At 25.1% G+C, this 18,315-nt stretch overlaps 1 protein-coding gene across 1 annotated transcript; it reads right to left on the bottom strand.

The window, feature by feature from the left end:
* Window positions 1-682: 682 nt before the first annotated feature.
* LOC109602918 (fizzy-related protein homolog) lies at window positions 683-17,400 on the bottom strand. Its single transcript, XM_020019362.2, has 4 exons — window positions 16,677-17,400; window positions 5,239-5,740; window positions 1,459-1,749; window positions 683-1,402 (listed from the first exon to the last, which is right to left on the bottom strand). Exons 1-4 carry the CDS (start codon window positions 17,028-17,030, stop codon window positions 1,116-1,118), a joined length of 1,434 nt encoding a protein of 477 aa, XP_019874921.1. The 5' UTR covers window positions 17,031-17,400; the 3' UTR covers window positions 683-1,115.
* Window positions 17,401-18,315: the final 915 nt, after the last annotated feature.

The following is an 18,315-nucleotide window of genomic DNA, read 5'->3' as shown; positions in this document are numbered from 1 at the left end:
GCGCCACCTATCTAAGGCAATGATATTAAATATCACCTTTATGACTTTACTAACGGTTATTAAAAATAATTATAAATAAATAAATATAAAAGTTAAGGTGATAATAAATAATAAAAGTTAAAGTGACATCCACACAACACAAAATGAAGTAGGTACGATATGTCTTTCCGCAAGGTGGGCATAACACATTCTGGAAGATATTCTTCACCACTTCAGAGCCTTATATTATCACAGAAGACATTCCAAACTTCTGAAGCTATTTTAAGTTTGATTTTTATGTTATTCTTTAATAGTAAAAATATACAGGGTTACCCAGATTGGTTAATTTTGGCTGTTTTGAGCATTTTGAGATAAGGTAAGAATGTTTCAATGAATCAATCACAATGATATTAACTATCACCTTTGTGACTTTACTAATTATAATTATAAATAAATAGTGTTAAAGTGATAATAAATAATAGTAAATACGATATGTCTTCTCTTAAGGTGAACACAACACAGTCTGGAAGACTTTGAAGATGATACTTTCAGTCCCTTTGATAACATGGAATTGAAATCAATAAATGATTTAGAAGAGTTGGTTCAGTTTTTAAAGACATTGACCTTGTCTTGTATTATCCTCTCAAATACATTATACATACTTAATCATTTAAGAAAGGTGAGTAAAAATAAAAACAAACTGTGTACAATAAGTATATATTTATTTTACACTTACACACAAATATTGCATCCCAAACAAAACAATATTCGTTTTGTACATATTATACCCTAAAATTAATGACTAATAGGTTCTAAACCCGTTTTGCATTAAAATTAATGCACAATTATAAAAAAATAATTCTATAAAATCTTAATCTATATATATATAAAAAAAATTATTTTGATGTCAAGATTGTTACTTTGTAACTATGTATATTGATATTTCACGGAAATAAAAAGTTATAAATAAATAAAAAGTAGTAAATCGAATAAATGTATATAAATAAATATAAAAAGGTCAATATCACATCGTCAACAATATATAAAAACCTTTTCTGCAATAAAAAAAAATATTTTTTCGCAATAATGTAAAATCATTTGTATATACTTCGGTAAAAATAAAATATAAAATGCTTTTATCGAATGCCGGTGTACAGGCTCAGCACCGATCTGGTTTCTTTCTGCGACCTGGCCTTGCTGAACACGTTCCAGAATCTTAGAGTCTCGTCTCCCGCTCCGGTCACGATGGCCTCGCCGTCCGGCGACAGGGCCAGGTACAGTACTCTGTACGAGTGACCTGTTAGCTTGGCTACTTGGGTGAGGCTTGGGTATTTCCAGACGAGGATCTGGTTTTGGGAGTAGCCGTGCGTGGACACCAGCTCCGAGCTGTGTTTGGACCACGCCAGGTTGCACACTTGAGATCCTGCAACAAATCGGGACAGTTAATTGAGGTTAATGGGATGAGTTGAGTGGACGTACCTGTGTCAACGCACTGCATGGGCTGGCCGGTGAGGGTGTTCCAGAAGCGTATGCACCGGTCGGCGGTGCCGCCGCCTGACGCTAGGAGGCCGTGGTGATGGGGCGACCACGCAATGGCTTTGACGGCCGCCAGGTGGTCGGTGTAGGTCTGCACGGGGGACAGCGACTGCATGTTCCACACGTAGAGTCGGTTGTCGTTGCCTCCGGACGCCAGATACTGATTGTCGGGAGACCATTTCAGGCCGCACACTTCTTGTCTGTGGCCAACCAGTCTTCTCTCAGTTACAGTGGCTGGAAATCAAATTTAATTGTTAATAAATTTTACTATATATCCCTATTTTTATAGATTTTATAAGGTTACAATTTTAGTACGTAGACAAATTATGATAATAAAGATAATGAATCTAAATTATATGTACATAGAAATGTAAATAAGGTTAAAATAGAGTTATTAAAGTAGTTATTAAAAAATTGATATTGTTACTTAAGTAATTATGGTTGTCCTCAAAATATTTAGACAAAATATAAAAAAATTAAGACAAGAGATAAAAATAAATATAATTAATATAAATTACTTACAAATACAATTAAGAAAAGGGGGATGTTAAAAACTTTTCACAAGATTAATTGGAATTATGATTTTACTGAAAAGTTAAACTAAATGTGTCCTTTAAATATTTAATCTATTAGAAAGAATGATTAAAATTTAAAAGCAATATTTCATTGACACATTTAACAAGGTTGTAAAAATAGTACATATAGTAAAAATAGGTTGACGTTAATAAAGATAAAGGATATAAATAACATGTACTGAAAAGCATGTAATTTTAAATTATAAAAATTGATTGACTTGATATTTATTAATAAAATAATAAAAAAAGATATTTGAATGAAATTTAAAAATGATCAAAAAAAAATCTCAATAATTTACACATAAATGTGATAATGTTATAGTTAAATGAAACAAAAATGTTGTTTAAATAGTAGAATGATTAAAATTTCGAAAAATATTTCAATGACATATTTTACAAGGTTTTAAAAATAGTTCACATAGTAAAAATCAGTTAATGATAATAAAAATAACTACTATATATAATGTAATTAAAAAGTAAAATTAATATAATTTGAAAAATTATAATAACGAACTAATAAATAACAATAAAATAGACTATACAAAAAAAAGTTTAGGAAATATTTGAAAATGTGAAGACCTGAAAATATTTAGAATATTTATGTAATTAATGTAGCTGAGTGTTCAGAAAATTAAAAGATAATATATATAAAAATATATATTACTTAAAAGTTAAAAAATTTCTTACAGTTATTTTATTATAAAGTTATAAAATTTACAGACATTGACACATTTTACAAGGTTATAAGTGTAAAATAGTAAAATCATGTTAATAAAGATAAATAAGTTAAATAACATGAACTGAAAAACAAAAATAAATATAATTTTACTGAAAAGTTATTAATAAAAATGATAACTTATCTCATTAAGATTACAAACATTTTAAGGAATGAAACCACATTGTTACATGATATATTAACTTAATATGTAGAAAAAGAGGAGAACTTGATTAATATTGTTCATATTGTAGCTGAAATTGTTCAGATACGTAATAAACATAAGTTAAAAGTTGTTATCATACAAAAAGTCTCATTAAGTCCCAATAATTTAAATATGATAAGATTCTAGAGGCTTTAAACTATTAAAAATATTGTTATATTAAATAGTAACAAATTAAAATGTAGAAAAGGGGCAAAACTTAATTAATATAAGATTCCAGGGATGTTAAACTAGTAAAAAATATTGTTACATGAAATAGTAACAAGTTAAAATGTAGAAAAGGGGCAGAACTTCATAAATATAAGATTCTAGGGATGTTAAACTAGTAAAAAGTATAGTTACATGGAAGAGTAACAAAGTAAAATGTAGAAGAGGAGCAGAACTTAATTAATATAAGATTCTAGGGATGTTAAACTAGTAAAAAATATTGTTACATGGAATAGTAACAAATTAAAATGTAGAAAAGGGGCAGTACTTAATTAATATAAGATTCTAGGGATGTTAAACTAGTAAAAAATATTGTTACATGGAATAGCAACAAGTTAAAATGTAGAAAAAGGGCAGAACTTAATTAATATACGACTCTAGGGATTTTAAACTAGTAAAAAATATTGTTACATGGAATAGTAACAAGATAAAATGTAGAAAAGGAACAGACCTTAATTAATATAGGATTCTAGGGATGTTAAACTATTAAAAAATATTGTTACATGGAATAGTAACAAGTTAAAATGTAGAAAAAGGGCAGAACTTAATTAATATAAGACTCTAGGGATTTTAAACTAGTAAAAAATATTGTTACATGGAATAGTAACAAATTAAAATGTAGAAAAGTGGCAGAACTAAATTAATATAAGATTCTAGGGATGTTAAACTAGTAAAAAATATTGTTACATGGAATAGTAACAAATTAAAATGTAAAAAAGGGGCAAAACATAATTAATATAAGATTCTAGGGATGTTAAATTAGTAAAAAATATTGTTACATGGAATAGTAACAAGTTAAAATGTATAACAGGGGCAGAACTTAATTCATATAAGATTCCGGGGGTGTTAAACTATTAAAAAATATTGTTACATGAAATAGTAACAAGTTAAAATGTAGAAAAGGGGCAGAACTTAATTAATATAAGATGTTAGGGATGTTAAACTAGTAAAGAATATTGTTACATGAAATGGTAATAAGTTAAAATGTAAAAAAGGGCAGAACTTAATTAATATAAGATTCTAGGGATGTTAAACTAGTAAAAAATATTGTTACATGGAATAGTAACAAGTTAAAATGTATAACAGGGGCAGAACTTAATTCATATAAGATTCTGGGGGTGTTAAACTATTAAAAAATATTGTTACATGAAATAGTAACAAGTTAAAATGTAGAAAAGGGGCAGAACTTAATTAATATAAGATTCTAGGGATGTTAAACTAGTAAAGAATATTGTTACATGAAATGGTAATAAGTTAAAATGTAAAAAAGGGCAGAACTTAATTAATATAAGATTCTAGGGATGTTAAATTAGTAAAAAATATTGTTACATGGAATAGTAACAAGTTAAAATGTATAACAGGGGCAGAACTTAATTCATATAAGATTCCGGGGGTGTTAAACTATTAAAAAATATTGTTACATGAAATAGTAACAAGTTAAAATGTAGAAAAGGGGCAGAACTTAATTAATATAAGATGTTAGGGATGTTAAACTAGTAAAAAATATTGTTACATGGAATAGTAACAAGTTAAAATATAGAAAAGGGGCAGAACCTAATTAATATAAGATTTTAGGGACAGAACTTGATTAATATTGTTCATATTGTAGCTGAAATTGTTCAAATATGAAAGAAATATAAGTTAAAAGTTGATTAGAGAAACGTTAAACTAATGATATTGTCTGCATTACAATGTACATATGTATGTACTCTATTTTTAGAAAATTAATAAATTATCTTATCCTAAATTATAAAGTGTGCCTGCTTTGAATATAATAGACACTAATTATAAGCAATTTGGCAGAAGTAACGAGTAAACGACCTAACAATTGTCATTCAGAAACGGAATTAATTATAAAAAATGTGTCTAATGAATTTTTACAGTTCTAATAAATTTCTACTAGTCCATTTTTATCTAAGGTGTGACCAAATATCATTTATTTTTTAAACAGTACGATGTGGGACAAGAAGTAGGACTTCTTTATAATCGTCCTTTAGACTTACGAGGCGTCCTTGTGTCCCTCTGCAGGATCAGTCGGTCCCTGCTGCCGGAGCTGAGCACGTCGCCGTTCCACGCAAGCGCACCGACCCGGGCCGTGTGGCCCTGCAGCTTGTTGACCTGCTTGTTGACCGCCACGTCCCACACCGTCACGTAGCCGTTGTGCGTGCCCACCGCCACCAGGTGGCCCCGCTCGCTCCACGCCACCGACGTGACGACGTTCCCGTCGCTGGACAGGTCGCACAGCCTGGTCACCTGGCTGGTGCAGGCCGACCACAGGTAGACGCAGCTACCCAGGCCGACGCTGAGCACGTTCTGCACCGACCAGTCGACCAGGTTTAGGTAGAAGTCGTCCTGCAGCTCGGGCGCGTCCAGCACCTTGAAGGGGATGCGGGAGATCTTGCGGGTGGCCTTGTGCGGGGACCGCAGCAGTCGCTGGCTGCTCACGCTCAGGGGGGAGAGGGAGTAGGGGCTGGATTGGGCTGCCTTGGTCGGGGCGCGGTCGTTCTGGAAACAAAAAAAATTGTGTACTTCAGATAGGCAATCAAAAATTAAACATACGAGGTGTTTACACAAAAAGTGTACAAATATATTACGTGTCGACACAATTTTGTTGAGTAAGAGTTGATCTGACACAGCACATCTCCAAAAAATATTACGTATATTAGTAAATTTCGGTTCCACACTTTTATAAATAAAACAACTCCTCCTTCAATGATTGAAAAAGCATTTAAAAATAATGATGAACATTTAAAATTCAAATACAAAAGTGAGATTTTTTTTATATTAGATAATATTTTTTTCTAATTAAAACATTATTTAGTTTTTTGAAATATTTAAATTTTAATTTTTAAATTTGGAACTTTTGCATTTTTGGGCCCTTCTATAGTGGATTATACGTTTAAAAATTATGTTTATATTAATTATATATTATTATATTTAATTTTTTTTCTAATTTGGTTTTTTTTATATTAAACTATAAACCAGAAAATTTAATTTAAATTTTAATTTTTTGTTAATATTTATAACAATATATTTAATAATATTTTTTACCTTTAATTTATTATATTTCAAAATTATGTTTTTAAATATTATAATTTAATTTATTTCTTCAATTTGGGATTTTTTACATTAAACAATAAACAAAAAAATTTAATTTAAATTTTATTATTTTATTTTCAATTTTCATAAAATTTACTTTAATATATTTGTTTATAATTAAGAAAATATTTACTAATCTTTCAAAATTATGATTTTGAATATATTAATTTAATTTTACAGTTTTCTTCATTTGTTTATTATTATTCAATATATATATTTTTTAAAATTTGGGATTTTTATATTAAACAATAAACAAGAAAATTTAAATTAAATTTTATTATTTTATTTTTAATTTTCATCAATTTTGCTTTATTATAATTTTTATAATTAAGAAAATATTTACTAATTTTTATAAATATTTTTATTTTTTTGTTAATATTTGTATTTATTATATTTCAAAATTATGTTTTTGAATATAATAATATAATTTTACAATTTTCTTCATTTGTTTATTATTATTTAATATATATATATATATATATATATATATATATATATATATATATATATATATTTAAATTTGGCATATTTTATAATAAACAAAAAAGTTTAATTTAAATTTTAAATTTTACTAATTTATTTTTAATTTTCATCAATTTTACTTTAATATATTTTTTTATAATATTTACTAATCTTTACAAATATTTTTTACCTTTTTCTTCATTTATTTATTATTATTTAATATATATATATATATTTTAAATTTGGGATTTTTTATATATTTGTTTATAATTAAGAAAATATTTCTTAATCTTTACAAATATTTTTTTTTGTTAATATTTATAACAATACTTTTCAAACATATTTTTCCTTTTTCTTTATTATAATTCAAATTTATGTTTTTGAATATAATAATTAAGTTTACATTTTTCTTCATTATTATTATTTAATTTATTTATTTTTTAATTTGGGACTTTTTACATTAAACAATAAATAAGAAAATTTAACTTAAATTTTAGTATTTTATTTTTAATTTTTATCAATTTCATTTTAATATATATTTTTTAATAATTATGAAAATTTTTACTAATATTTACGAATATTTTGTAAATATTTTTTTTATTAATATTTATAACATTATTTTTAATTATATTCTTTTCCTTTTATTAATTATTTTTAAAAATTATGTTTTTGAATATAATAATTTAATTTTACATTTTTCTTCAACAATCTTTACAAATATTTCTTTTTGTTAATATTTATAACAGTATTTTTAATTATATTTTTTCCTTTATTAATTATTTTTAAAAATTATATTGTTGAATATAATAATTTAATTCTACATTTTTTCTTAATTTGTCTATTATTATTTAGAATATTTTTTTAAATTTGGAATATTTTATATTAAACAATAAACAAGAAAATTTAATTTAAATTTCGAATTTTAGCTTTTTATTTTTAATTTTAACATATTTTTTTGTCAATATATTCATAACATAATTTTTCCTTTTATTTATTATATTTAAAAAATATATTTTTGAATATAATAATTTAATTTTTTAATTTTACTTCAATTGTTTATTATTTTGAGAATTTGTATAGAAAACAATAAACTGTAAAATTTAATTTAAATTTAAAATTTTAATATTATACTTTTAGTTTTCATTGAATCATATTTTTAAAGATTAGTTTTGTTTAATTTTTTTGTCAATATTTATAACAATTTTTTTTAATTATTTTTTTTATTTGTTTAATACTTAATTAATTTTTTATATTAATTATTAATTTTAATTAATGAATGGGGAAAATATAAAACTAAAACTATTTTTAAAGACTAATAAATATTTGTTAGATAAATTATGAAATTTTCTTGTTGGACTCTCAACATTTTTATTATTCTCAACATTTTCATATTGAAAATAATCAAAACATTGGAAGGAGAGCAAATCAAAATAAATATAGACTCGTGTTATTTTGTAAAATTGCAAGTGAGGCCACATGCGGAGTTTATCGCTCCCAAAAATAGTATATTTTTACTATTGTGTCACTTAATACTGTGCAATGTGGGGGGCGGCATCACTTTTTATTATTAGAAAATACAAAACACCTTGAATCATCGATGGATGGTATAAATAAATAACATATCGTGTAATAATAAATGCAGAAAATGCACAATGATTAAAATGGAATACAGGAACATAGAGACACAACAATAATAACTGGCGTAAACGTGTTCCTTGTTTAAAACAAACTTCTAATTATAAAATGATGAAAAAAAATCATCGTGAACAACAAACTCTGTGTGATAAGCTGATCCAAATAAATATTTCATAACGTCGATTTAATTAATAACAGTTATCGGTTAATGCATTGACCTGTTTTCAATCAAATCAAAACAAGTTGCATTTTAATTCGCTTCCAATATTTACAACAAGGAATTGTACAAAAGTGGCTATTTTTTAAACAATGAATCTAGCACAAACGTGCCTGTAACGTTGTCGGTTTTGTAAACAATTGGTAATTTACGAGGAAGGTTTTACCTTAATTAAGCCAATAATGCGTATCATATGTGTTAATAAGTATTGAACATATTGGAAATAGGCCGCTTTCTATTGCTAGTTTTTAAGTGATACAAACTAAATACAAAGAATCAGAAAATTATAAGTTTCCTGCAAAAAATTAATGATAAAATAAGAAATAAATAATAAAAATGAATAAATAGAAATGAATTATTAGTTGAACTTTCATTAACTAAAGACGAAAATGTCAAAAATATATTTAAAATATATATTTTTTAAAATTTTTCAGTTTATTTTGTTTTGACAACCAATTATTAACAATAATTTAAACAAAATATGTATTTAAAATTTATTTATTATCATAAAACAACAGAGGAAGTCCTTAAATCAGAGAATTATTAATTGAACATTCATTAACTAAAGACGAAAATGCCAAAAATATATTCAAAAAATATAAATTTAGCCACTTTTCAATATTTATTTATGTTGCTCATTAACTTTCAAAGAGAATTCTTGAAAAAGGTTCAAACAACAATAATAATAAATGTTTTTAATCTATTGTATAATTATTTAATATAATAAAAATATATATTTTTTAAAATTTTTCAGTTTACTTTCTTTTGACAATTAATATTAACACTAATTTAAACAAAAGATGAATTTAAAATTTACTTTTTATCAGAAACCAGCGGAAGAAATTCTTAAATAAAAGAATTATTAATTGAACATTCATTAACTAAAGACGAAAATGTCAAAAATATATTCAAAAAATATAAATTTAGCCACTTTTCAATATTTATTTATGTTGCTCGTCAACTTTCAAAGAGAATTATTGAAAAAGGTTCAAACAACAATAATAATAAATGTTTTTAATCTATTGTATAATTAATTAATATAATAAAAATATATATTTTTTTAAATTTTTCAGTTTACTTTCTTTTGACAATCAATATTAACACTAATTTAAACAAAAGATGTATTTGAAATTTACTTTTTATGAGAAAACAGCAGAAGAAGTTCTTAAATCAGAGAATTATTAATTGAACATTCGTTAACTAAAGACGAAAATGTCAAAAATATATTCAAAAAATATAAATTTAACCAGTTTTCAATATTTATTTATGTTGCTCATCAACTTTCAAAGAGAATTCTTGAAAAAGGTTCAAACAAAAATAATAATAAATATTTTTAATCTATTGTATAATTATTTAATATAATAAAAATATATATTTTTTTAATTTTTTCAGTTAACTTTCTCTAACCATTTATGAACACTTATTTAAACAAAATATTAATTAAAAACTAATTATTATCAGAAAACATCTGAATAAATTCTTAAATAAGAGAATTATTAATTAATTAAAGATAAAACATTGAAAATATATTTAAAAAATATGAATTTAGCTAATTTTTTAAATTTATTTTTGTTGCTCATCAACTTTCGAAAAGAATTGTTGAGAAAAAATCAAAATAAATGCGTCTTCAAGGGCAAAAACTATATAAATCAGAGTTATTTTTACACATCTGGCACGCTTACATTTGTGCGTATGTTTTTTATAAATCAAATGTTTAAAACATATGCAATTTTTACAACTTCAGACACAAACCCAACCGGAAGACAACAATATACATATTATCATTGTATGCATCTACACTCCTAGGGTCGACAACCTTGAAATCACTCCTATAAATCCTAAATATAAAGGGCCAAACGAGGGGTGGATTAATGGTGGATCGAAGCGTGGAACCAGTTTTAGGGAACAACATCGTATTACCTTGAACGCTGCGTGTGTTGGGTTAAACAAGTGATTTGAATACGTACGAAATGCCCTATTTGATTTGCTTATCTTTGATGAAATTAACCAGTTGTACACTTTGTTTAAAAATTACCAAAGCGAGGATTTTGTTTGTGGATCATGAGACAGTTCATTACATAATTACACTTGATACAGTTTTAATTCAATTTTATTAATAGAACGGAGGAAAAAAATATATTGAATTAAAAAATGGGTTTGATATATTGTAACAAGTTAAACATTCCAACCAATATTTACCTTTACTTTAAGATTATGAACTATTTCTGTATGTATAAATAAATGAGATAGCTTACTAGAAACAGGTTGGGTTATTTTATAGATAAGAACTGATTTTAAAATAAGTGTAAATGTAGAATAATATATTATTGAATTATTTTATTTAATTCTAATAAGTTTTATATCATGACTTTCAAATAAGGATATGTAGTAAAAATTACTATTAATTGTAATTATTCAAGGAAATTCCTTGCGGTTTTCCATAAAAATTCCACAGGTTTTATTCTTGAAATGAACATTTATTTCACTAATTACGTTTCTAAAGTACTTATTTTTTAGCTCCAACACATTGACTTTTCAAGTCAAATATATTTTTTTTCTCAATCATTACGTTTCTAAAATACTTATTTTTGACTAATTAGCTTTGAAAACGATGATAAACACCAAAATTAATTGTTTTAGCCTTTTTCTTGAAACTGTCAGTATCTAAGACCTTTACAATTCCTCCATCACCTTTATTTTTGAAGTGAAAGGTATTTTTTCTCGATGAATAAGTTTCTAAAATACTTATTTTTGGCTATTAAGCTTTAAAACTGATGATAAACACCAAAAATTAATTGTTTTAGCCTTTTTCTTGAAACTGTCAGTATCTAAGACCTTTAGAATTCCTCCATCACCTTTATTTTTGAAGTGAAAGGTATTTTTTCTCAATAATTACGTTTCCAAAATAATTATTTTTGGCTATTAAGCTTTAAAACTGATGATAAACATCAAAAATTTATTGTTTTAGCCTTTTTCTTGAAACTGTCAGTATCTAAGACCTTTACAATTCCTCCATCACCTTTATTTTTGAAGTGAAAGGTATTTTTTCTCAATGATTACGTTTATAAAATACATATTTTTGACTATAAAGCTTTAAAACCGATGATAAACACCAAAAATTAATTGTTTTAGCCTTTTTCTTGAAACTGTCAGTATCTAAGACCTTTACAGTTCCTCCATCACCTTTATTTTTGAAGTGAAAGGTATTTTTTCTCAATGATTAAGTTTCCAAAATACTTATTTTTGGCTATTAAGCTTTAAAACCGATGATAAACGCCAAAAATTAATTGTTTTAGACTTTTTCTTGAAACTGTCAATATTTAAGACCTTTACAATTCCTCCATCACCTTTATTTTTGAAGTGAAAGGTATTTTTTTCAATAATTACGTTTCCAAAATACTTATTTTTGGCTATTAAGCTTTAAAACCGATGATAAACACCAAAAATTAATTGTTTTAGCATTTTTCTTGAAACTGTCAGTATCTAAGACCTTTACAATTCCTCCATCAGTTTTATTTTTGAAGTGAAAGGTATTTTTTCTCAATGATTACGTTTCCAAAATATTTATTTTTGGCTATTAAGCTTTAAAACCGATGATAAACACCAAAAATTATATGTTTCAGCCTTTTTCTTGAAACTGTCGGTATCTAAGATCTTTACAATTTCTCCATCACCTTTATTTTTGAAGTGAAAGGTATTTTTTCTCAATAATTACGTTTCCAAAATACTTATTTTTGGCTATTAAGCTTTAAAACTGATAATAAACATCAAAAATTTATTGTTTTAGCCTTTTTCTTGAAACTGTCAGTATCTAAGACCTTTAGAATTCCTCCATCACCTTTATTTTTGAAGTGAAAGGTATTTTTTCTCAATAATTACGTTTCCAAAATACATATTTTTGGTTATTAAGCTTTAAAACTGATGATAAACATCAAAAATTTATTGTTTTAGCCTTTTTCTTGAAACTGTCAGTATCTAAGACCTTTACAATTTCTCCATCACCTTTATTTTTGAAGTGAAAGGTATTTTTTCTCAATAATTACGTTTCCAAAATACTTATTTTTGGCTATTAAGCTTTAAAACTGATGATAAACATCAAAAATTTATTGTTTTAGCCATTTTCTTGAAACTGTCGATAACTAAGACCTATACAAGTCAAAGGTATTTTTTCTAGATGAATAAGTTTCTAAAATCCTCATTTTAAAGCTACTAAGTACTAAAATCAATAGTAAAATCCATTGTTTAAGTTTTCTTTCTTATAACTTTTAGTATTTGAATAATTTAACAACATATTTTTGACCATTTCTTGATGTTTTTATTCAAATTTTAGATTGCTCCTTCTACGTCAGCCAAATTTAAACTTAGGAACCTTTTTTGAAGCAACAAAAAGCTTTTTAACAAAATATTCAATTGAGGTTTGATAAATTAATCTTAAAATGCGGAAGGAAAAGTTATTCCTAAGCTGTGTTATCAACTAATTAAGTAGGAATGTCGATAACACCTTCCCCCAACAGTTTTAAAATTCCACCCATCAATGGAAATTCAGGATGTGCCTTCCAAATAAAGCCACCAAATTGAATGAACAGTGGAATGTCGGTTATAGTCCTGCGATTTACATTTAATATGTGACTGATTCTCGTATTACTAATGTGTTGAACACTTGCCATGAATAATTATTTAATAACCACATACAATTTGATAAACGTCGCGTTGTCATAAGATACGAAACAAAGGAATTTTTCACTTACACAGTTGAATTAGTGCAACAAAAGACGATGCATTGCAATAATACAAATATACACAATTTTATTTGCTGAACAAGAAAAAATAATTTCATAATCGGTTGCGTAACTACCTGTTTTACTTATCGTGTTATCGCATTTACAACGTTTTATTCAGCTGATTGTGGCCCAAAACTCGACTGAGACTCATCCATATTTTACCATGGTGTTTAGCATTGTATATAAAACAATCAGACAACAATCTATATATGTCTAATTTACATGGCTAATGTATGATGCATTTTATGCAGTTTTTTGGTAATGACCGTTTATCTATGCCATGAATAACAAATAAACTTTGGGAGACACAAATAAATACAATAATTGCCTCAATGACATTACCAACAAATACCACAGTCGTATAAATGTAAAACAAATAAAGTGCGTAAATACGCGTCATTTTTCGGTAATTATTAAGTAGTGTATGAATAAATTTACGCACGTATCATTAGCATAAAATTTCAACGTGCCACGTCTAATGCTGATACTGATAATAATAGAAACGCATAGCTAATGAGGGAAATAAGTTTGCCATTAGTGTCCATAAATATTGTTTTCGAGTTCCTGTTTTGACTGTCGAAGAATGATAATGGTCGACGTTTGATTATTATATCTGGGTTGTAGGTAAAACGGTTGAAAACATGTTTTGTAATAGAAAATAGCTGGCTTGCAAATCCGTGATAAAAGAATACTAATTGTAGTAAGTATAATTCAAATAAGAAAGGGTATTAACACCGACTGTGGTAATGAACACTAAAATGTCGGGAAAGATTATGTTTCATATAGGAAATGTTAATGAAAGAGGTTTTATTTGATACTCAGGACTTATTTATAGTATTTTTTGACACTACTTATTATAAAATTTATTTGGAAACCCTGATAAAATTAATATTAATTTAAGAATTCTGGATCTAAGTACTTTATAATGATTTTGTCTATAAAATAAGTACTTTTCCTTATATTTAAAATAAATCAGAGTTTCATTTAAAAAAAAAACATAAATTTTAAAATAAATAATATATATATTATTTCTTAAGAATGTTAAATAACAAATTTAAATTTTAATTTTTATATTATTTATTACAAAATTTTTATTTTCCATTTTATAGAAGTAGCCTCTATAAAAGTACTTAGGACATTTCATTTGTTACCCACAATTCTTACAAGAACTAATTTATATTAATTTTTTTTTATATTATTTATTGTAAAATTTATATTTTTTCCAAAAGAAATCCTAATTTATTAAATATCTAAAAATTTTAGATTGTAAAAGTACTTTGAACTCTTCACATCTTATTCATAATTCTTAAGAGAGCTTAATTGTATTAATTTTTATGCTATTTATTGAAAAATTTTATCTTTTCTAAGACAAATCCTATTTTTTTTTCTAATTAACAAGGAAAATATTCATTTTATAGAAAAAGTCACTAAAAAAGTACTTAGGACTTTTCATTTGTTATCCAGGATTGTTACCAGAACTAATTTATATAAATTTTTTATATATTTATTGTAAAATTTATATTTTTTCCAAAAGAAATCCTAATTTATTAAATATCTGAAAATATTACATTATAAAAGTACTTTGAACTCTTCGTATCTTATTCTTAATTCTTAAGAGAACTTATTTATATTAATTTTTATATTATTTATTGAAAATTTTATATTTTTTCTAGAAGAAATCCTATTTTTTTGTTTTAATTATCAAGAAAAATATTCATTTTATAGAAAAAGTCATTGTAAAAGTACTTAGAACTTTTCATTTATTACCCACAATTCTTACAAGAACTAATTTATATTAATTTTTTTTTATATATTTATTGTAAAATTTATATTTTTTCTAAATGAAATCCTAATTTATTAAATATCTGAAATTTTTCATTGTAAAAGTATTTTGAACTCTTCACATCTTATTCATAATTCTTAAGAGAACTTATTTATATTAATTTTTATACTATTTATTGAAAAATGTTATCTTTTCTATGACAAATCCTATTTTTTTTTTCTAATTAACAAGGAAAATATTCATTTTATAGAAAAAGTCACTGTAAAAATACTTAGAATTTCTCATTTGTTATCTAGAATTATTACGAGAACTAATTTATATTAGTTTTTTGTATTATTTATTGTAAAATTTATATTTTTTCCAAAAGAACTCCTAACTTATTAAATATCTGAAAATTTTACATTGTAAAATTACTTTATACTCTTCATTTCTTATTTATAATTCTTAAAAGAAATTATTTTATATTAATTTTTATATAATTTATTGAAAATTTTATATATTTCATCTATAATTTTTAAAATATCTGGACAGGTTACATTATAAAAGTACTTTAAAACCTTCATTTTTTATTCATAATTCTTAAAATAATTTATTTATATTAGTTTTATTGTAAAATTTATTATTTTTTATATCTGGCCCTTTTCACTTTAGTCTAAAAAATGTGAACAAAATAAAACTTGTCTGGAATTATAAATGATTTTCAATGTAAATATATTATTTCATGAAAACTATTCAAATATTCCATTGGGAACTACAGGACTCTTATTATTTATTATTCTAGTTTCAATTCATTCTTTTAACAATTTTCTTGCTAACACGAACACACTCGTTAACAAAATTAGTATTGCTCACAGATATGATAATAAACCACTTGAAATTCACTCACAATTCATTTTCATAGAAATTGATGAAAAATATAGTACTTATTCAATGTCAATGAATATAAAATTAGTCGCATATTAACAACTATATTTATAACAATTATAATTAAATATGCTGACAAAGTGTAAAAGAACATTGATTTTAACACATGGAATTGACTTTTCCAATTAGCACTAGTTTAGCATTTATTAATGAGGTAACATACCAAAAAATGTATTAAATCATTGTATCAGAATACGAAATTAATTGATTGTTTTATAGTTTCAAAGAATTTTAAAGGATTTTATAACGTGAAATTGACAATTTTCATGCTTAATTACAGAAAAATGCTATTTTAAACCATAGAAAATAGTGATGAGTGTGTCATTAACTATGTAGACTTATTAAATAATTTATATAAAGTGTATAGAGTGACTTACAATCAATTTATCAAACATTTCAAGATAAGTTTCTGTAAATATAAGCAGTTTAATAGTAATTTAAGTCAGCAGATTTTAGTTAAACAAATTTACAATAAGTGCCCTCCTAAGTAACTACATAAGACACCGATATCAACACTAAGCAATCTAAAACCTTTATTACCTTAACGGGTGTCCCATATTTGAATAAGTTCCTACTTTTCACAGGAGTCAAAGCCTGTCGGTCATCACATTGTGACTTAATGTCCTCATTGTTTTCACCCAATATCTCGTTCCTTAATATAATATTGTACACTGAACCATCCCGTGTGTTCTCCCCAGTCTCCCTTGTCTTCTTGCCCTGCTGCAGCCCCCGGTTATTGTCTGGTATCGTGGCAAAGCTGGTTTCCCAATTGTTGTTGGCTCTGGACGGTATATATCTGTCGTAGTTCACCACATTCGTAGGCCTCACGTCGAACAAGTTCCTGGACACGGGCAATTTTGTTTCGCGGAATATTCTGTCGTTGATGCTATCCATTTTGTGTCACTTTGTTGTGTTTACGTTTACGAAAGTACTCGGGGGGTGAATGTACCGTGCAGAAAGGGGGCTCAGAGCTGTCCACAAAGCAGATATATCATCACTTGAAACGGTCCAAACAACACTTATAATCCAGCTATTGGCATCTTGGGGTCCGTTCAGCGTTAACAGGGATCCTTGTCGTTTATTTTTGGGCACCGTGTGTATAATTTGCAAGACTGCTGCCCAACAGTACAATATATAGGCACTAACTTTTAGTAATTAGCGCAGACTTCTGCTTTAACGCTTCTTTTACCCCCACCAACAACAAGCGGACATTTAATTATTTAAAAATATTTTACTGCTGGCAACACTGTAAAATGACACGTGACGTAACGTATTCTAGAGTCTGTTCAATGAAGCTTGGCATATCGTATAAACTTTTAATATGTAGACAGCCTAGTTTTTTACGTACAATTTTAAAAATTTATATTTAAAGAAAAAAATATTCATTACTGTGTTACTTATATTATTATTAATTCTATTTTATCAAATAATTAATATAATAGCAATAATTTTCTTTAAAAAGTTGGTTTATTAATAATAATATACTGATAATAATAATGATTTTAATTAATTTAATTAATAAAAATATTTTATACTTACGTATAATAATAACAACATTATTAATTTAAAAATAATATAATTATAATGTATTTATAAATAATTATTAATTTAAATAATTAGAACTATTTTTGAAATAAATATTTTTGAAGTACATTTAATTTTAATTGGAGAAATAAATGAATTATAGCATTGTTAAAAATATGATTTGAATTAGATGTTAATAATTCATAATATTAGTATAACTTATCTACAAAATACTTTAAAACGAATACAAATATTATTAAGATAAGATTTGAAATAATATGTCTTTTTTAATTAAAACACTGTATGTAAAACACAAAATATATAATAAATTATAATAAAAATATTGATTATTGGTTCTTGCATAATATTTATTTATATTATTAATTTGATAATCAAATTTTTGATATTTTATTAAATTTTAAAATAATAATATTTATATATTTTAATGACATTTCAACTTTTTTTCTCTGTTCTTTTGTAAACTAATTATTTATTAATTTTGTATATAAATTTGAAATAATTAATTCATCAAAAAGAATTTTATTTATTAAAATTTGAGTATTACAATATTTATCTATTTAAAATATTTTAAAGAATTTTTTCTTATTTCTTTTTTTTAATTTATTAACATAAGGAATTATTTATTAAATATAAT

Source organism: Aethina tumida, chromosome 3 (assembly GCF_024364675.1).
Source record: "Aethina tumida isolate Nest 87 chromosome 3, icAetTumi1.1, whole genome shotgun sequence".
Classification (NCBI taxonomy): Eukaryota; Metazoa; Arthropoda; class Insecta; order Coleoptera; family Nitidulidae; genus Aethina; species Aethina tumida.
The sequence above is the reverse complement of the archived record's forward strand: the minus strand, read 5'-3'. Positions and strand labels throughout refer to the sequence as shown.

What these genes read in the sequence shown, in the direction of transcription:
- LOC109602918 (XM_020019362.2), bottom strand. Translation starts at nt 17,030, where the DNA reads ATGGATAGCATCAACGACAGAATATTCCGCGAAACAAAATTGCCCGTG. An exon ending in AATATGGGACACCCGTTAAG is followed by an intron (nt 5,741 to 16,676) that starts GTAATAAAGGTT and finishes TTTTGTTTCCAG; the next exon opens with AACGACCGCGCCCCGACCAA. An exon ending in GAGGGACACAAGGACGCCTC is followed by an intron (nt 1,750 to 5,238) that starts GTAAGTCTAAAG and finishes TTTGATTTCCAG; the next exon opens with CCACTGTAACTGAGAGAAGA.